Genomic DNA, 16,123 nt, shown 5'->3' with positions numbered 1-16,123 from the left:
AGCAATTTAAACAGACTAATAAATTCTTTTTCATTCTGGTAATGTACTGCTACATCTGGGTTGCTTACATCAGGAAGTCACAAGGGATATTTTATTTTGAAGTACAGCTGGCTTTAAACTGTGTTTGCTAGCAGCTGGCATTTTTTTTTTTTTTTTTGCATATCCTGTTGTTTTCCTTTTAAAAAATACACTCTTATTTACCTTTCAGGTAACTTAAGAACTTACAGCCCATGATGTATTTTAAATTCACTTTTATTAACTAACATCAGCTATGATTAGTGCTGTGGAAGAAATCACTTAAAACTAGGCCAGTCAAATGTTATGAAATTGCTTATTAAAACACTGTTATTTAACTTTGTAACATCTGGATTGGTATACATGATTTCAATTTTGTTCTTAATTTAGAGAAAGCTCTTCTTGTGGAGTTCTTCTGTCTATCCTATTGTTAGAAAAATAAATGGTATTTTTCAAGAATACACCACTTTCCACACGTAGCCTACTGTGAGTGCATATTTGGGTGTTCACTGTATCTTCATGCATGTTTTCATTAATAATTTACCAATGAAGACCTATGACTGTAATTAAGATATTTATTAAATAAAACTGATCTTATCTTAGACACAGGTGCACCAAATTATGTTTTTACACAGGGGACATTACAAAGGCATCTTTATCCTGTATCTGCTGTAAACAGTTTGCAGTGAAAGATCCAAGAGCAGGAGTCCCAGTACACCCTGAAGAAAGACTGCTTGGGGCCTGAGAGAGAAAACAGCGTAGGGTAGATTAGTTCTTTTGCCCTTGATGTTCTTTATGATTATGACTTCCAGTCCCAAGAAATGCTAATCTGTAGGATTAGGATATTAAGGTGAGGCTATTGCAATAACTGTCAAGATATTGTTAATTAAAATTCACTTGTTGTCAGTGAGTTCGTCAAACGTTTTTTTCAGCTAAATTAGCTTTTGATTGGAGAAATTCTCACAGGGTTGAATTCATAGAAACATCACGTGTGAGGAAACTGTAACTATTGGAAGGGTATTTCTGTTCTAGTATAAAAATATCTTTTATCTGTTTGAAACATCAGATTTACTATCGCTTCTCCGCTGCTAGAATTATGTTTTATGTGTGTCAGGAAAGTACCTTATAAAGGTAGCTGGGTCTAGAAGAGACAACCAGGAAGAACACATGCAACAGGAAAATAACCTCATGGCAAAATGTTGCTCAAATTTGAAGATTATTTTCTTGAGCTTTTTTTGGCTCCCGCTTTTACAGAATAAGGGAGTCTAATACAAAGATTGTTGCAAAAAGAGTTCATGTACATTTTAGTCCATCATGGATATAACATTTCTTAATGTAGAAACTGAGCATTGCTACGGAGGGTTGGGTTGCAAGACAAATTTCTGGAGCTTTTATTTCTGGGTAATTCAATGACAGAGGCAAGAACATGAGCACTCTGTTCACTTGCAGTTACAATTGCTTCAAGACAGACTGTAAAGAAATACATTGAACTATCATACTTTCAAGTAAATTATTTTTCATTCATTGCATTTGCTTTCTGCAGAAATGTTCATGTTCTTTGTCATAATGGAAAACAAATATTGCTTCACTCATTACTTCTTATGTGAGAACTGTCATCTGTTTGCCTTATTGCCCCTGTTCATTGATCAGACTGTACGTCCCATCGTATGTTACTTTTCACATATTAAAGTGGAGCGTACTGAAAGACAAATTACAACCAAGTTCACCATTTATGAGTATTCTGGGACTTCAGAATTAAATCAGATTTTAGTCAATTAAGAAGACAAAAGCCCCTTGCTTTTCATTCCTTTCCCCCAGAATTTGTTTTTGTAGTTCTGTTCAAAAGAAGGATTATATAGGAACATACTTTTTTTCTGAATAAATCAGACAAGATAGAAATCTCTGTCCCCTTTCAACATGTTGGATATCACTAGTGGATTTTATGGAAGAGGTTCCAGTATTACATCTTAGTGACAAATTCATAAAAACACAAGTAGTTGAGTTTTGAGAGGGGGCATGTATTTTGTTTTTGTCTAAGTTCTGATATATTTAACAGTACAAACTGCATGTAGTTTGGGAAACTTCAATGAAAACTCTACTGTTGCTCTGAATTTCAGAAATCTCGCCAGGAAGATTACTGGAAGCAATTACTTAGTTTTCATAAAAGCCTTGCCCCTCTGAAGCCCAATCCTGCATGCTGAAAACAGGCTTCATGACCAGATAGAAACTTTCTGAGTAGATCCAGCGTAGGCCTTCACTATAAAGAACATGCTGAATGTTATCACCTGTACTGAGCCTGCTGGAAAGCAGATCTGTTCAGGACATTTAAAAGATATATAATAAGCATATAGGCCTCTACAAATCTTGATTTAGGTATAAACTAAAGCCTGGTTTGGAAATAACTCATTTCAGAATGTGTCTGTAGTCTCTTTTATGGATCCATCAAGAAAAATCAGAATATTAACTGAAGGAAACAACCCTAATAATAGTTTATAGATTGTGCCTCATCGAAGCTTTTGTTTGGTTGGGTTTGGTTTTGATTTTTTGCTGTATTCAAGTACAGATAGGCTGGAGATTCTTCTTTTTGCAGTAAGGGTCTTTTTTACACAGAGATGGAAATGTGAATTCTTAAACAAAAAATATAAAACCAACCCACCAGTAAGCAAGTTAATTTTAAGGGAATACCCTCTTGGATCACAAAAGCTGTGCAGATGAAAAAAAACGCAGTTTTCTGAGGCATCCAACATCATTTTTACAGGCTCATTTACTATGTCAATTCAAATGCAAGAGTAACTCATTTAGCTGTGCTATTAACTCTTACTCCATAGAAGTCTGTATGGTGACAGCCAAAGTCCCAGAAAATTAAGGAGAACAATAGAAGAGCAATATTAGATGGTATGGCCACATATGGTCACATCAATACATCAATAGGTTTAGTCACGCTTTTTGTCATCAGAGGGTAAGCCACCCATTTCCACACTAAATGGCTGTCACTTTTACTTTGTGAGGTGATTCTATGCTGTTCCATTGGAAAGATCTCTTAATGAAGTCACAGCATTTGGCTTATTTATTCAAAATCAGAAGTCCTGTAGAGATAGTAGGAAAATCTGAATCGAACACACTGAAATATGTTAGGCTAATGGTCTTTTGTCACAAATTATTTCCCAAGTTCTGCCTGAAAATGGCATTTTATGCTGAGTGTGCACAAATGATACATAAATAACATATCCTTGGAGATGTGTGAACATTAAAGCCAAGTTAATTGGTTGTATTTCATATCTGAAGAAGTAATGTTTGCATCATAGAAACTAGAGATGGGAGTGATCTGTGAGATCATCTGATCCACCCTGCTGTTAATGTAACTCCATTCCCTGAAGAATATTAAGTGTTTCAGCTTGTCTAGTTTTACAGGACTGTAACTATGGAGCTTCAAGTCCATTGGGAGGCTGAGGTGTAGCACAATTGTATTTGTCTAACACTCACCCTAAAATTTGTATTTCCTAAAGGCATTTTGCTATTTGCAGTTATACTACCTTAGATCTACCTACAGTCCTGTGGACTACTAAAATCCTAATCAGTTCTTCCTTGTCCTTCATTTTGCATAATTTTAAATACAGAGTCATCATATTCTGCCTGTCCCTTGTGTTTTCTTGTAGCCAAGACTGACATAGTTTTCTTAATTTTTCCTTACAAACTAGTTCTTTTGGCATGAAAATAATTTTTACTTTGCTCAAAAATCTCTCTAATCTGTTTGTTTGTGAGGTCTGAAAAAAACAAGACAAAATTTCAAGGCCTTGTAGAGGATTTATTTCTTTTCACGTTCAGTGTCTCTGCCCTTACAGTTTGTGATTCAAGGATCATATTATATACTCAGTTTCTACTTGCTGTAAGCCTAAAATTCACTGATACCACTAAGGCATCTAAAATACCATCCAGTCATCTTGAAGCTTTTGTGTGTTATTATGGCTTTTGTGTGTGTGTGTGTGTTATTTTTTTTTTTTTTTTTTTTTTTTTTTTTTTTTTTTAGTATTAATTTATTCTTCTCTTTCTATGGACTTATTCTTCAATGTACTGAACACCATAAGCTTGCAACCAAGGTTAGAGCCTAATTTTCAAGTGCGCCAAAGGGAACAGCAGTCCTCCAGGTCAAACCCTGAAGGCTGTTTATGTTTCTCTCCTTGATGTTTTTAATAACCTTTGGATTTTTAAAATTATTTTATTTAACTCCAGTACTCTTTCACTCTCACTTCAGCTTATGACTAAATGGAGCACTAGGTTACACAAGAGTTCAAGACACATCATAAGATTCTTTTTTTCAAAGGAGAACATTTTTCTTCGGTAGTATTGTTTGCAGTTCTTACTTGATTTTTGGGTCATATTTGTGTTAGACCCACTAGAAGTGGAAAATTTTGTAGACCCGTTCTGTGAAACAATATATAATTTGGCAAAATCTTCCTGTTGCCTTTGCAGCATTTCTGTTCAAACAGCTAGCTGAAGTTTCTCGGCAAATAGTAGCACATGCTCTCAAGTGATACACTGGTTTGATCGAATGTCTGTTTTCTAGTTGCAAGAATAGAACTCTGATCCTATTTTCTTTAGTCTAAATTCAGTTGGTTTATTTCTCATCTTGAATAAATGGCTTTTGACTGAAATCTTGAATTTTTCCTTGCCCGAGATCCTGATACTATTTATAAGTATTTGACTAAGATGTATTGTGCCTGTCTGTGCCTAATGAAGCACTAACCAGACTAAATGATGAATGGCAGTTTAATCAATTCAGTTCATTTGGTAACCAGCAGAAGCATATGGAACATAAATTTTAAACTCTCTTTTATAAACACCTGAATCATTGTGAAATAACTGTGCTTTCCAAAGTTTTCTTCCACTTTTCAGTGCCTAAGGAGAAACTTCAGTAAATATATCAATGCTTTGGGACACAGAATTAGAAAATAGTGATATATGTTTAATTTTCTTCTTCAGCAAATTTGACTATCAGCTCTCATTGTCATGGAACATAAAATTATTTCATTATTCAGTAGTGGTCAAAGCCTTCAGGGACGAATAAAGCTTGGGTTGGCTGCTGATAATCTTAGTTAAGTGTATCTATAAATACTCAGCCCTGGCCTTAACAAAAATATGCAATCTATTTTCATTTGGTTGTCTTATTCTAGAACCACTTCCTCACCAATATATGCATACATATCCCTAAAATTAAATGCTACTTTCTGAATGCATCATCACGATGCATAGGCAATGAAAAGGTCTATAATTACTACGTTCTGAATAATTTACTTCTAAACCCAAAGTGAAATTAGAGGTTATTGCTTGGATTTTCTGACACAGAAATACAAGTCACAATTTCAGGAAGAGGTGGTTCTGTACTTAGTTTTGCAAATTCTTGGTTCATTTTGATGTATATTTTGGATTATTGAATTGGCAGTTGTTTTGGGTACAGTTTTTTTTAGTGTGGTTGCTTACACAGATATAGTTATCCAACATAGGGAGGTGTTTGCATGCAGAAGTTGTAGAAAAATATATGTACGAAAGTGTAATTGAACAACTTAAAATACATAATTAAATTCCGCATCCTATTGGTAGCCAAGTGGGATGTTTTCTCTTAAAATTATTTTTTGCTAAGGGAATGGGGCGAGCAGACCCCCAGAGCTATGGGCCTTGGGCTTCCTTCTGTTATGGTAGAAGAGGAGAGAGGAAAGCCCAAGCACGCCCATCCCAGAGGTCATCTGCATTAGGGCAGTGGCTTAGTTCAGTGGCTTTGAGCAGTCAAGTGCCCTTTTCCTTTTTACTCATTGTTTTCTAGAGTCTCCTCCCATGCCAGACCCTTCCAGTGTGCCTCCATGCTGTGGTCCTGTCCCCATTCAGATTCGCCCAAGAGTGCTCTCCCTGTCATTCTCACATCCCCAGAATTTATTTGGGAGCATGAGTATGCTGCTCGGGAAGCACTTGTGCAAACAGAGAGAGCTGCTGTACCTTTATTGGTCTCAACAGCTACCATCCACCTTACTGCTATCTCTGTACTCACCTTCAAACATCTGAGAAGTCTTCATGTATAGACATTGGCTTTAGTATACATGCATGCTTATCCTTCAGGCTGGCATTGGTTTCTTAAAATAAATGAATAAATATTATTCAAATACTGGTGATAGATATGAAGGCATTGTTGTTGGCCATTTAAACTGTAAGAAATCTCTCTAATGTTGCATACTTTGTTTTGTTTGTTTTTCCTCTGTAGGGGAGTGGGTTGTATCTTTGTAGAAATGATTCAAGGGGTCGCTGCTTTTCCAGGAATGAAAGACATTCAAGATCAACTTGAAAGGATATTTCTGGTGAGTTCTTTATTGCTGAAGTAATGTGCCTAAGACAACAAAGGATTGATTGATCAATGTTGACATATTTCTTTGCATCAGGAATTAAATTACTGATAGAGCCAAAGATCAGAAGCCTAGTCCACAAGATAAATACAGTTTACCTTAAATATTCTTGAAGACTGTGTAGTAAGTTCAGATCCAAATTTTTTTCAATTAATCTCTTCCAAATAATTTATTTGGAAGTTTTTTATACAATTGTGGAAAGAAGCCTTCTAAATGTAAGGTAATGGAAATCCAGCCAGTTTGTCATCCATACATTGAAACTGATCAAAACTGATGAGTCTGGTTGGTGTTTTATTAATATTATGCTAATATTGTAATGTTATTGCTATTGTTATTCAGGGAAGCCACTGCTCACCCAGGTAGTAGCCAAGGTGACTCCTGGTACTGCGGTGGGGTGGCCATCAGGGAAAGAATTGCAAGAGCAGCTTCTTCCCTCAACCTGGCAATCTCTTTTGATTCTCATCACAAATTTAAGAGAGAACCATGAGCATACCCTTGCTTTGAAAGGTTGTTGTGTTAGTAGCATATATTTCAAATGCAGGGGGAGAGAAAGAAAGTCTTTCACGATGTTTTTATAAAAGTTACATTCTTTGTTTTACTTAGACTTGCTTTTACTATATCTCTTTCTTGGGGACATCAGAGAATTTAGCAACTGTGTTTAGGAGTGACTCAGAAAAAATATCTCTCTAAACCAAGACCTTATTTGACTATGATATAAAAATATCCCATTTTATGTAAAATATTTTGTTATTCTGCCTCTTGGCTAATATCCTGAAAATTCTTTGCTGTGGAAAGATGGCTGTGCCACAATGTACACAAGGAACAGCCATACTGAGCAGCTCCTGTGACGTGTCTCATTGCTTTGTTTGTTTGCCAGCTTGTGTATTTTAAGCTAGCAACTTCTGCATCAGTTTTAGGGGTTTGCTCTCTTAAATTAGGCTTCTCATTTATTGAGATTAAATTTCCTCTTTATTTATAGAATGTGAAATTTTGAAAACAATACATTCCTCTTTGGGGCTTCATCTCGTTTATTGTGGTAGAATCTTAGTGAGTGTTTTTGATATGAAAATTAAGTAGAGTTCTAACAGCAGAAATCAGTGCTCCCTTTAACGGAGCCTTTTTTCACTGCATCATATGAGATTGTAGGATAGCGCGAAAGGGAGTAGTGGCAGGTATATCATATAAATCTATTTGTGTATACCTTTTGTATATTCATATTTTCTTTTCCCTATCATCACAGTTATTTGTGTATTAAAATGCCAAGATAAATACACCCCAGGATGAGTTTTGAGGCCTGCCAGTTTTTAAAAATTCTGTTTTAAAACTACAGCTGCAAATATTGAGAACAGTGTTGAAATAACAAGGGATAATTTATTGCTACTATTTCTTCAATTTGATCTTTTGCAAGCATTCAGATAAAAAGATACAATTTTGGACTGGGTAGTGTTATGGTCTGTTGTAAATCAGAGTTAATTTTTAAATCCAAATTAATTAGGCTTTCTAATGGAAATGTCTAGTTACCGTTAGCTAAATAGTTTCAGTGAGTGCCTTCCTAATGTACACTAAGCATCATTAAGAATTTAAGTTATCTGTTTAAAAGTTATAAAACAAAGGATTATTCCTGTTTGGTTTTGTATTTGAACAGAAGGATTAAATTCATTCATTCTCCAGTGAATCATGTATAGTTTGGTAGTTAATAGCACTGAAATACAAAATTAATCAGGTTGCTACACCAGATAACTAATACAATTAACTCCCACACGGTGAGCAGATTAACCAATAAAAGACTTTTCCACAAAACCATCCCATAGTTCACATTTTCAACATCCAATAGTGATGGTTTTGTTGTAACAAAGGTTAAGTCTTCTGAAAATGGTGTAAAGTACAGCCTACCTTCACACTAACTGTTTTGTTCTGTAGTCCTCTTCTCAATTACACAACTTAAAACAAAAGGTGTATTAATCATGTCGTATCCATTGCCATTGTTATTAGTCATAGCTACACATCCATAGTACTAAGAGTCCAGGTTGCAGCTTGAGGCCTTTAGGGAATCAGTTACGTGGTAGGAGGGAAGTCACAAAATGCTAAGAAATAGCAGTCAGGAAAAATGAACAGAATTTAATGTGAATAACAGTTTAAAATTCTCAAGTGGCTGTTTGATTTCCTATTGTATAATTTCCCGTTATTATATAAATGAAATTAAAATACATCATATAAAGACTGTCTCAGTGATTATCAAGTGGAAGTCAGAGATACTCTCTAAATGCTTTTTTGTATCTCTACCATTAGTGTTCTTCACATACCTGCCATAGCAAGAGCAGATGCAACCCTACACACTTCTTCCTTATTACAATTCATGTTTATTTATGTTTAATAATGGCTTAATTGATTGTATAGAGTAGGGTACGAATGGAGTTTGATCTTTCAGTTTCAAGAAATTTTCTTTTTAAGCCTGTGTTTCCTGACTTTTATTGTTTTAAACATTTGTAGGTTTTTAAATGTAATATACACTGATTCTCTATTTCTGTTACAGTAATTGTTTGTAATAGGCATTCTCAGGGTCTATTACTGCAAATAGACATTGATAAAATAGCGAGGGTTTATAAACCAGGATCTGTTCTCAGAATTGGACCAGCACTTAGAGATGTTGATGAATGACCAGGCTGCAAGTTGCTATTGTTGCACTTTGGATCTGACCAATGGAAATATGAATTCTTTTTCCCTCCTATACTTAAAGGTTTGAATAACCTATTTTTTAAAAAAAACCTGTACTTACCAAATAAAATGGAAATAACGTGTATAAATAGGTTGCTTTTTCAAAGAGGTTTAACAGTGAATAAAATGTCTCAACACACAGATGATTCGGTTTAATCAGTATGCTATTACATCTTTACTCCTATTCTTTCCTGCATATAGGAACTGAGGTTACTTTCTGCATAGCACTGCATCATAGAAAATAAAAGAGAAAAGTAATAACAGCCTGTAAGAGCTAACAAGTCTTTAGCCTCAAAGAATCAAACTAGTGATGTATCATCATCATTTCCAGCACAACCGAGAAGATTCAGCAAATGGTTTTGCCATTCTCTGAGGCAAGCACCTTCAGGTTTTGCTGCAAGGTGCTAGGTCTGATGGACCAATAACCTGATACAGTAATCTCAGCATTTCTATTTAGTCTTGTAACATGTATGCAAGACAGGACAAAGCTTTGATCAAGTACATACTGATCAGTAAAACAATGGGAATAGGAAAAAATATGTGAGGCAATCTGTTGAATCAAAATAAAACTACACAGAGTTTGGAATATCATTTGGCCTCTCATATGGAGTAGCTAAGACCTTTATCAGTAGTTAATTCCTATTGATCATTTGTTAATGTACATTTCTCTAGTTGCAAACTTTGAGGTTTTCTGTATCACAGAGAACCTGCCATTGTAAATAAACTTTAGTTATGTCTAGAAGTAAAAGCTGCACCAAATGCCTTCAAGCTAGCCCTCTACTGGGGAGAACTGACAGTTCCCTGGATCTGGTAATGATCAGCATGAATTAGTTGAGTGTTAAAGCTGATTGCGTGGAGGAGCCTGCAGTATGCCTGTGCATGCCCTGCTGCACTGAAGGTACCAGCTTGGTTACAGCTCTGATTTTGATTCAAGGATGTGCTTTTATACTTGCTGTTATGAACAGATTCAGACCAGATCAGAGTTGAATTTCTTGTACTGGCCTGATTTTTCGTCTGGAGAGATTTTAAGTGGGAAGGTATTTCTGTCTTTTCCACTTTATGTGAGGTTTCTGAGAGCCACTATAGATCAAAGTGAATTTTCCTCCCAGGGCTCTGAGGCTTTCTCAATAAGGGAATAATTTGTGCATTGGCTGAACTTTAGTCTTGGTGCCACCTACACTGAAAATTACATTTTGCTGCAAGAATAATGTACAAAGAGTTCTCCTGATACTTTGTAGATTTCTGCACAGGCAGGACAACAGCATTTAAATGCTGTTTTACCTGTGAATGGGCATTCACTCCACAAACATGGTTGCGGGGTGTGTGTGAGCTGCAGGAGCCTCATGCTCCAGGTAACGTGGCACAGCGGGAGTGGGTGTTTGCAGCCTGAATCTCCTGTCTTTCCTGACATGCATGTTGCAAAAACCTGAGGACTGCTCTCTGGCATTGGATGCTATTGCTCTGTTGGGTGCCATAACACACAGTATTAAAAAGTAATTAAAAGAGAACAATATCCATTTGTTGAGCCCAGCAGCCTGGTATGCCAAAGGGCGATGCCAGAAATGTGAACTTTCTGCGTAGAACTGTACAGCAAAGACTCGCAAGAGTTTGCAATTTCAGATAGCTATGAAAAATGGCATTTTCCTTCTAAATGGGAATGCAAGTATTACCTATGTAACTGAAGATTTAAAAGGCTTCCAATATTTTTCTTATATATATATATCTATATAAGTACATATATATATGCCTGAAGTGTCTTGTATCTTGTATCACAGCCTAATAGTGTTTTTTCCATGACTCTAGTGTTAACAGGCATTTGTGAAGCTGTGGAGCTTTCTCCCTCTGGTTCTATACCAGGAAGTTTGCTTCATGTCGTTGACATACTCTAAAGCCTGAAATAATAGATTTTAACAGGCCTCACTTTCAGTTGAGCTTATGCAGACCCAAAGGAACAGTGCTTTCTGGTACACTGAGCTAAAGACATCTTTTGGGAAGCCAGCAGTGCTAAACCCAAGGGAGGAATATTTTTAAATATGGGGGTTTGAAATTCACCTATGTAATGAGGTATTTAGTTAAATTTATTGATCTTTCATTCCTGTTTCATTATTTAATACATGTTTTTCTGTCACTTGATAAATACTTTGGCTCTGAAATACATCTTGTTCATCTCTGATGGAGTAGAAGTATTTGTGAGGATGGACCTGAGCTGAAACTTTATTTTATGAAGGCATGGTATCTATGGTGCCTTATATGTTGCAAGTGATAAATGTGGTTGGAGAAAATGTCTTCGTTTTTGTAAAATAGACAGCTCTTGCTTAGAGGGGGAAAGTTTTCTATTAACAGCTTGTGTTTTCCTCCCATCTCTCTCCATTTTCCTCCCACCAATGACTTCGTGAGGAAATGAGGGTTTTTTTTGAAACCAATTAAGTAGAAACCTGACTGCTGAGTTTTGTCTTCTATAACACAGCATGTAAGTAGATGAGAGAAGTGTAATGTGTTATATCCTGCTAATGAATTTACCTCTGCTTTGCTTTATTATAGCAATATGTAAAATATTTCATTTCAGCACCACTGAAATTAATTAAATAAATAGCAGGCTTCATTACCTGTGGGTCTTCTTTTTTAAATTGTTGGCACTTATTCAGTGTTTCACTGCAGTTGCCTGCAAGTTTTGCACTGATACAACTTTTACAAGGCTCCTTTCTGGGCTTTATGTCTTATGCCAAACTTCACATGAAAGTAATTCTAAACTAGGCGAGTATGAGGTGAATTATCCTTAAAAAACAAGGTAAATCTTCTATTTATTAATGTTTCGTAAAGGATTTTGGATTTTTTCAGGGTTCTTTTTAGGAAGTTTCAGCTCAGTTTTAGCCCTCCGACTACACTATATTGTCTTCTGTATCCCTGCACATGTAGTATTTTTCCCTTACTACAAGGCACAAGGTACTTGCTGCCAATTCGCTTTTACCTCTTACAAAGAACTCCCATCCTTATCATGTCCGAGTAACCATAGTCTGTGTCGTTCTTTGCCTTATATCTTTAAACCCGTATGGTATTGGGTAAACAAACCAGGCTTAGGATTTAAAAATAGCAATCTTGTAAATGTGTAGGAATCTTTCTTGCAGAATATTGCCTATGTGTCTCAGGAAAGGAGGCTTTAAAAATACTGAAGTTATATCTCACACTCTGTTAAAAGTTCTTTTAGGAAAGGAGACATGTAACCTCCCATTCCTCCATCTTTACTGTCTTAAAAATTCCCAGCAGTATGTGATGGGGCAACTACCAGCTGGTAGTGGGAGGAAGGAGGAGGAGAGGAAATAATAAATTGTGTGACCCCATCCTCGACTTTCAAGGGCTGGTTGGATGTCAGACCAGCCAGTCACTCGACCTGATGCACGTAAGTGTCATCTTCTGCTTGTGAGATGTTCTCATCCAGCTGGCTGACTCTCAGCAAAACCCTGAGCGTGGCTGGGATTGCAAGAGCTTGGCTTATTAGCAGCTTGATAATGCAAAATGTGAAGAGTAATTTGCTATCAGAAAAAGAAAACAAATTAAGACATTGTTCAGTGGAGAAAAAATGGTTTTGTGGTTTTCTTCGGAATCAGAATGTTTCTTTAGTATCTGTCATATTTCAGTTGCTGAATGAGAAATGAGCTATAACTATAAAAGAGCATTGAGCAAAGGCTCAGCTCTGGCCTTTGAGAGGGTGGTTGCAGGCAATATATTGGAAGAAATGTGCTGGGACTCATCTGGTGTAAATCAGTGCAGCTCTGTTTACTCACATGGGTGTACATCTTTGCAGGCACCTTCCTTGTTGGCTCCATACACCAGAAAATAGATTTTTTTGTTTTTTTCTCTGTGTACAGGCTGTGTTCACATGTGGTATGGAGCTGTAATTGCAAACTTTTCTGCGTGCAGGTGACACTGAACAGAAATGCAGTTTCAAGAAAGTTGTGCATATTACAAATGAAGCTGAGGCCCATTCTGAACAAAAGCCTTGGTCTGTTATCCAGAAACTTATGCAACAAAATAATATTGTGTCCTATAAAAGCACAGGCTCATTCATAAACCTGCTCTGATATGTTGGCTTTATTTACTAGGCAAGATAGTAATCGATCAGACATAAAATAGTCATATTGCTTTCTCTCTCCCTTTCATAAACAAAAAACCAATGTTTAATACACTTGAGTCTTCTCTTTTTCCCTTTCCTCTTTTACTTGTGTCTGAATTGTACATCACATGCCAAAAGCAGGTTTTCTGAAGTGCATCTTGATTGCCAAAATTGCCATTTATAATCTGTAGCTCAACTTCAAACATCCTTAAAGCTGAAAATTTCTAAAAATCAATGGGCAGTTTTAGATACTGGTTTAAGAGACGTATTATGAGAATCTAAGATTGATAAGCCTTAACTGTTTCTTAAAGGATTCAAGGATAATAGCTGATTTTTTTTCTGCCCTCCTAAGAACTAGTAAAACTATATAGCTTTTTCTGTCACATCAGCCCAAGCACATGCCTGAGGTACCATTTGCAGTAGTCCTAATTTGAATAAAGGTAGACCTTAATACCTGTTTTAGTGTTTTCTGAATCTGTGCCCTAGACTTAGATATTAATTGAGAAAGATGCTGAGCATTCACCATAAAATTGCGTCTCTTCAACCACCACTGCCATTTATACAAGCTGTTGATACTCAGTATCTTTCTATAAGCTAAATGTGACCTTTCAGACAAGTGTTGTGATTTCAAGACACTTCTAATTTTGAAGGGCTAACATTAACCCACCTTGATCAGGACAACTGCTTTTGTAGTTCATAATTGTCTATGGTTAAGTAATTTAGGCATTTAATTTGACTTACATTGAAAACTTTGTATAATCTTGTCTGAGTTTTAAATATGCATATAGAGCAACAAAAAAAAATGCATTAGGGCAACAAAGATGATTAAGGGAGTGGAGCATCTCCCTTACGAGGAAAGGCTGAGGGAGCTGGGTCTCTTTAGCTTGGAGAAGAGGAGACTGAGGGGTGACCTCATTAAAGTTTATAAATATATAAAGGGTGAGTGTCACGAGGATGGAGCCAGGCTCTTCTCGGTGACGACCAATGATAGGACAAGGGGTAATGAGTTCAAACTGGAACACAGGAGGTTCCACTTAAATTTGAGAAGAAACTTCTTCTCCCTGAGGGTGACAGAGCACTGGAACAGGCTGCCCAGGGAGGTTGTGGAATCTCCTCTGGAGACATTCAAAACCCGCCTGGATGCCTTCCTGTGTAACATGATGAAGGTGTTCCTACTCCAGCAGGGGGATTGGACTGGATGATCTTTTGAGGTCCCTTCCAGTCCCTAACATTCTGTGATTCTGTGAAAAATGTTGTCACACAATTTCTGTGTGTCCACTAATTTTGTGTTGCCATTATTTATGTGACTTGTACAGAGAAAACAAAATCAGAAGGAATGCATGTCTCCTGATTTTTTTAATTGTATTTTTTTTAGTTGTTATTATTTTCTTTTTCTTATAAGAGAAGAGTAACCAATAGGAAAATAAGTTGCATTAGTTTGAACCTGCCTTGAAAAGTACTGGACAAATCAGTATTAATAAGTAGGAAAAAGAAAGAAAAAAGGCTACATAAATTGAATATATTTCAAAAGAAGATGTCCAAAAAAAGAGGTCTCATACAAGATCTGAGAATAAGACAATTACCGGTCTAGGATCTTAAAGCAGTAGGTATTCTGAACTGTGAAACAGAACAGGCTTTGAATTATACAGTATTATGTTTCATTCTTGTTGCTTTGGTTCTTCCTTCTTTGTTCTTCCAAGTGCCACATTTAAAATACCATGGAAGCCATAGCAAAACTGGATTCTCCAGCTGTCAGTTACAGGAGGAAAACTGTCCCATGTTCACTCTTTGTCTTTACAGTGTGCGTGTATATCACTGCATAGCAGTATTTCTGGCAACTGAGGTCTGTTTCTGAGTACATCAGAGAGAGCAAATAATATGTTTTGTGAGAACAAAATGAGAATTCTTCATGGTGCTTTTTTTGAGCACAACATGATCCAAATGGCCATGGTGTAAACTCTCAAACCTGTCAGTGATGGAGCAGAACAGCATAAAGCAAATTCTTAACAGTGTGTAGTATGCTGCAGTGGGAATGTTCTCACGTAAATATGATTGCCCTGATGATGATTACATCCAGAGGAGAAATCAAAGGAAATTTTAGTCATCTAGTTATTGGGCTGAAAGTTTAGGGTTGGATTTCTGTATCTCTTGGTGGGTGAGAAATCAGTTGACCTTGTAAACTTTCAGTTTGATGAAACTTTTCTGGGTCATAAAGAGGGATTTATGTTTTTAGAATAACTCTTGCTCAGTTCCTTTTAAAGTTATTTAAAAATATTCCTCAGTTCCTTCCCTTCTTGTAACTCATTTTCTTCTTAGAACGTAATATAGTTGTGTATTTTTGCTACTATTCCTCCATTCTCTTGGAAGGGGCAGAGACGAGGTCCTGCTGACCTCACTGCTTCTTATCACTTTATCAACCACTCAGCAGTTCAAAGCAGGGTAAAACTGTAGCCAGGACAAATCCTCTTTTGTTTGTTTTATGGAGCTTTTCATAAAATCTCTGCAGTACTCCATAAAAAAAATAATTTATCAGACCAGTGAATGTAGCTGAAAACTAAGGATAGTGAAGCACCTGTTTCTTACTAGAGTAATCTCTTCTTTGGGCTTCATTTACTTTCAGCAAAATGTGCTTTCAGTGCAGATTCCTACCACTTTTGTTATATATTATGTTATTCTTGCTGATACTTTCATGGCTTTGTTGCTTTTGCAGCCTTTTAACTAGCTTAATGATAACATCGTGCTGCTCATCTGCATTCTTCACATAGTCCAAGAGATCAGCTGTGCCTACACTGTTGAGAAGTTGATTTTTCTCTCTGATAAGTGGTGTAGTTAGTTTTCCTTGTTTCATTGCTGCAACATCTCCCTTGCTACTAACTCAGTGAGATCTTTAAAA

General features: G+C 36.4%; 1 protein-coding gene across 6 annotated transcripts in view; it reads left to right on the top strand.

Annotated features, from left to right (window-relative positions):
• The window catches only part of CDK14 (cyclin dependent kinase 14), a 324,092-nt gene that overhangs the window by 188,600 nt on the left and 119,369 nt on the right, over nucleotides 1–16,123 (top strand). For all 6 annotated transcript variants that reach the window (XM_065830694.2, XM_065830693.2, XM_071805144.1 and 3 more), the window contains one exon: nucleotides 6,266–6,359. In XM_065830694.2, the coding sequence (XP_065686766.1) occupies nucleotides 6,266–6,359 (94 nt within the window). The remainder of the gene's footprint in view (nucleotides 1–6,265; nucleotides 6,360–16,123) is intronic.

This window comes from Patagioenas fasciata, chromosome 2, assembly GCF_037038585.1.
Source record: "Patagioenas fasciata isolate bPatFas1 chromosome 2, bPatFas1.hap1, whole genome shotgun sequence".
In the NCBI taxonomy this organism is placed as follows: domain Eukaryota; kingdom Metazoa; phylum Chordata; class Aves; order Columbiformes; family Columbidae; genus Patagioenas; species Patagioenas fasciata.
The sequence above is the reverse complement of the archived record's forward strand: the minus strand, read 5'-3'. Positions and strand labels throughout refer to the sequence as shown.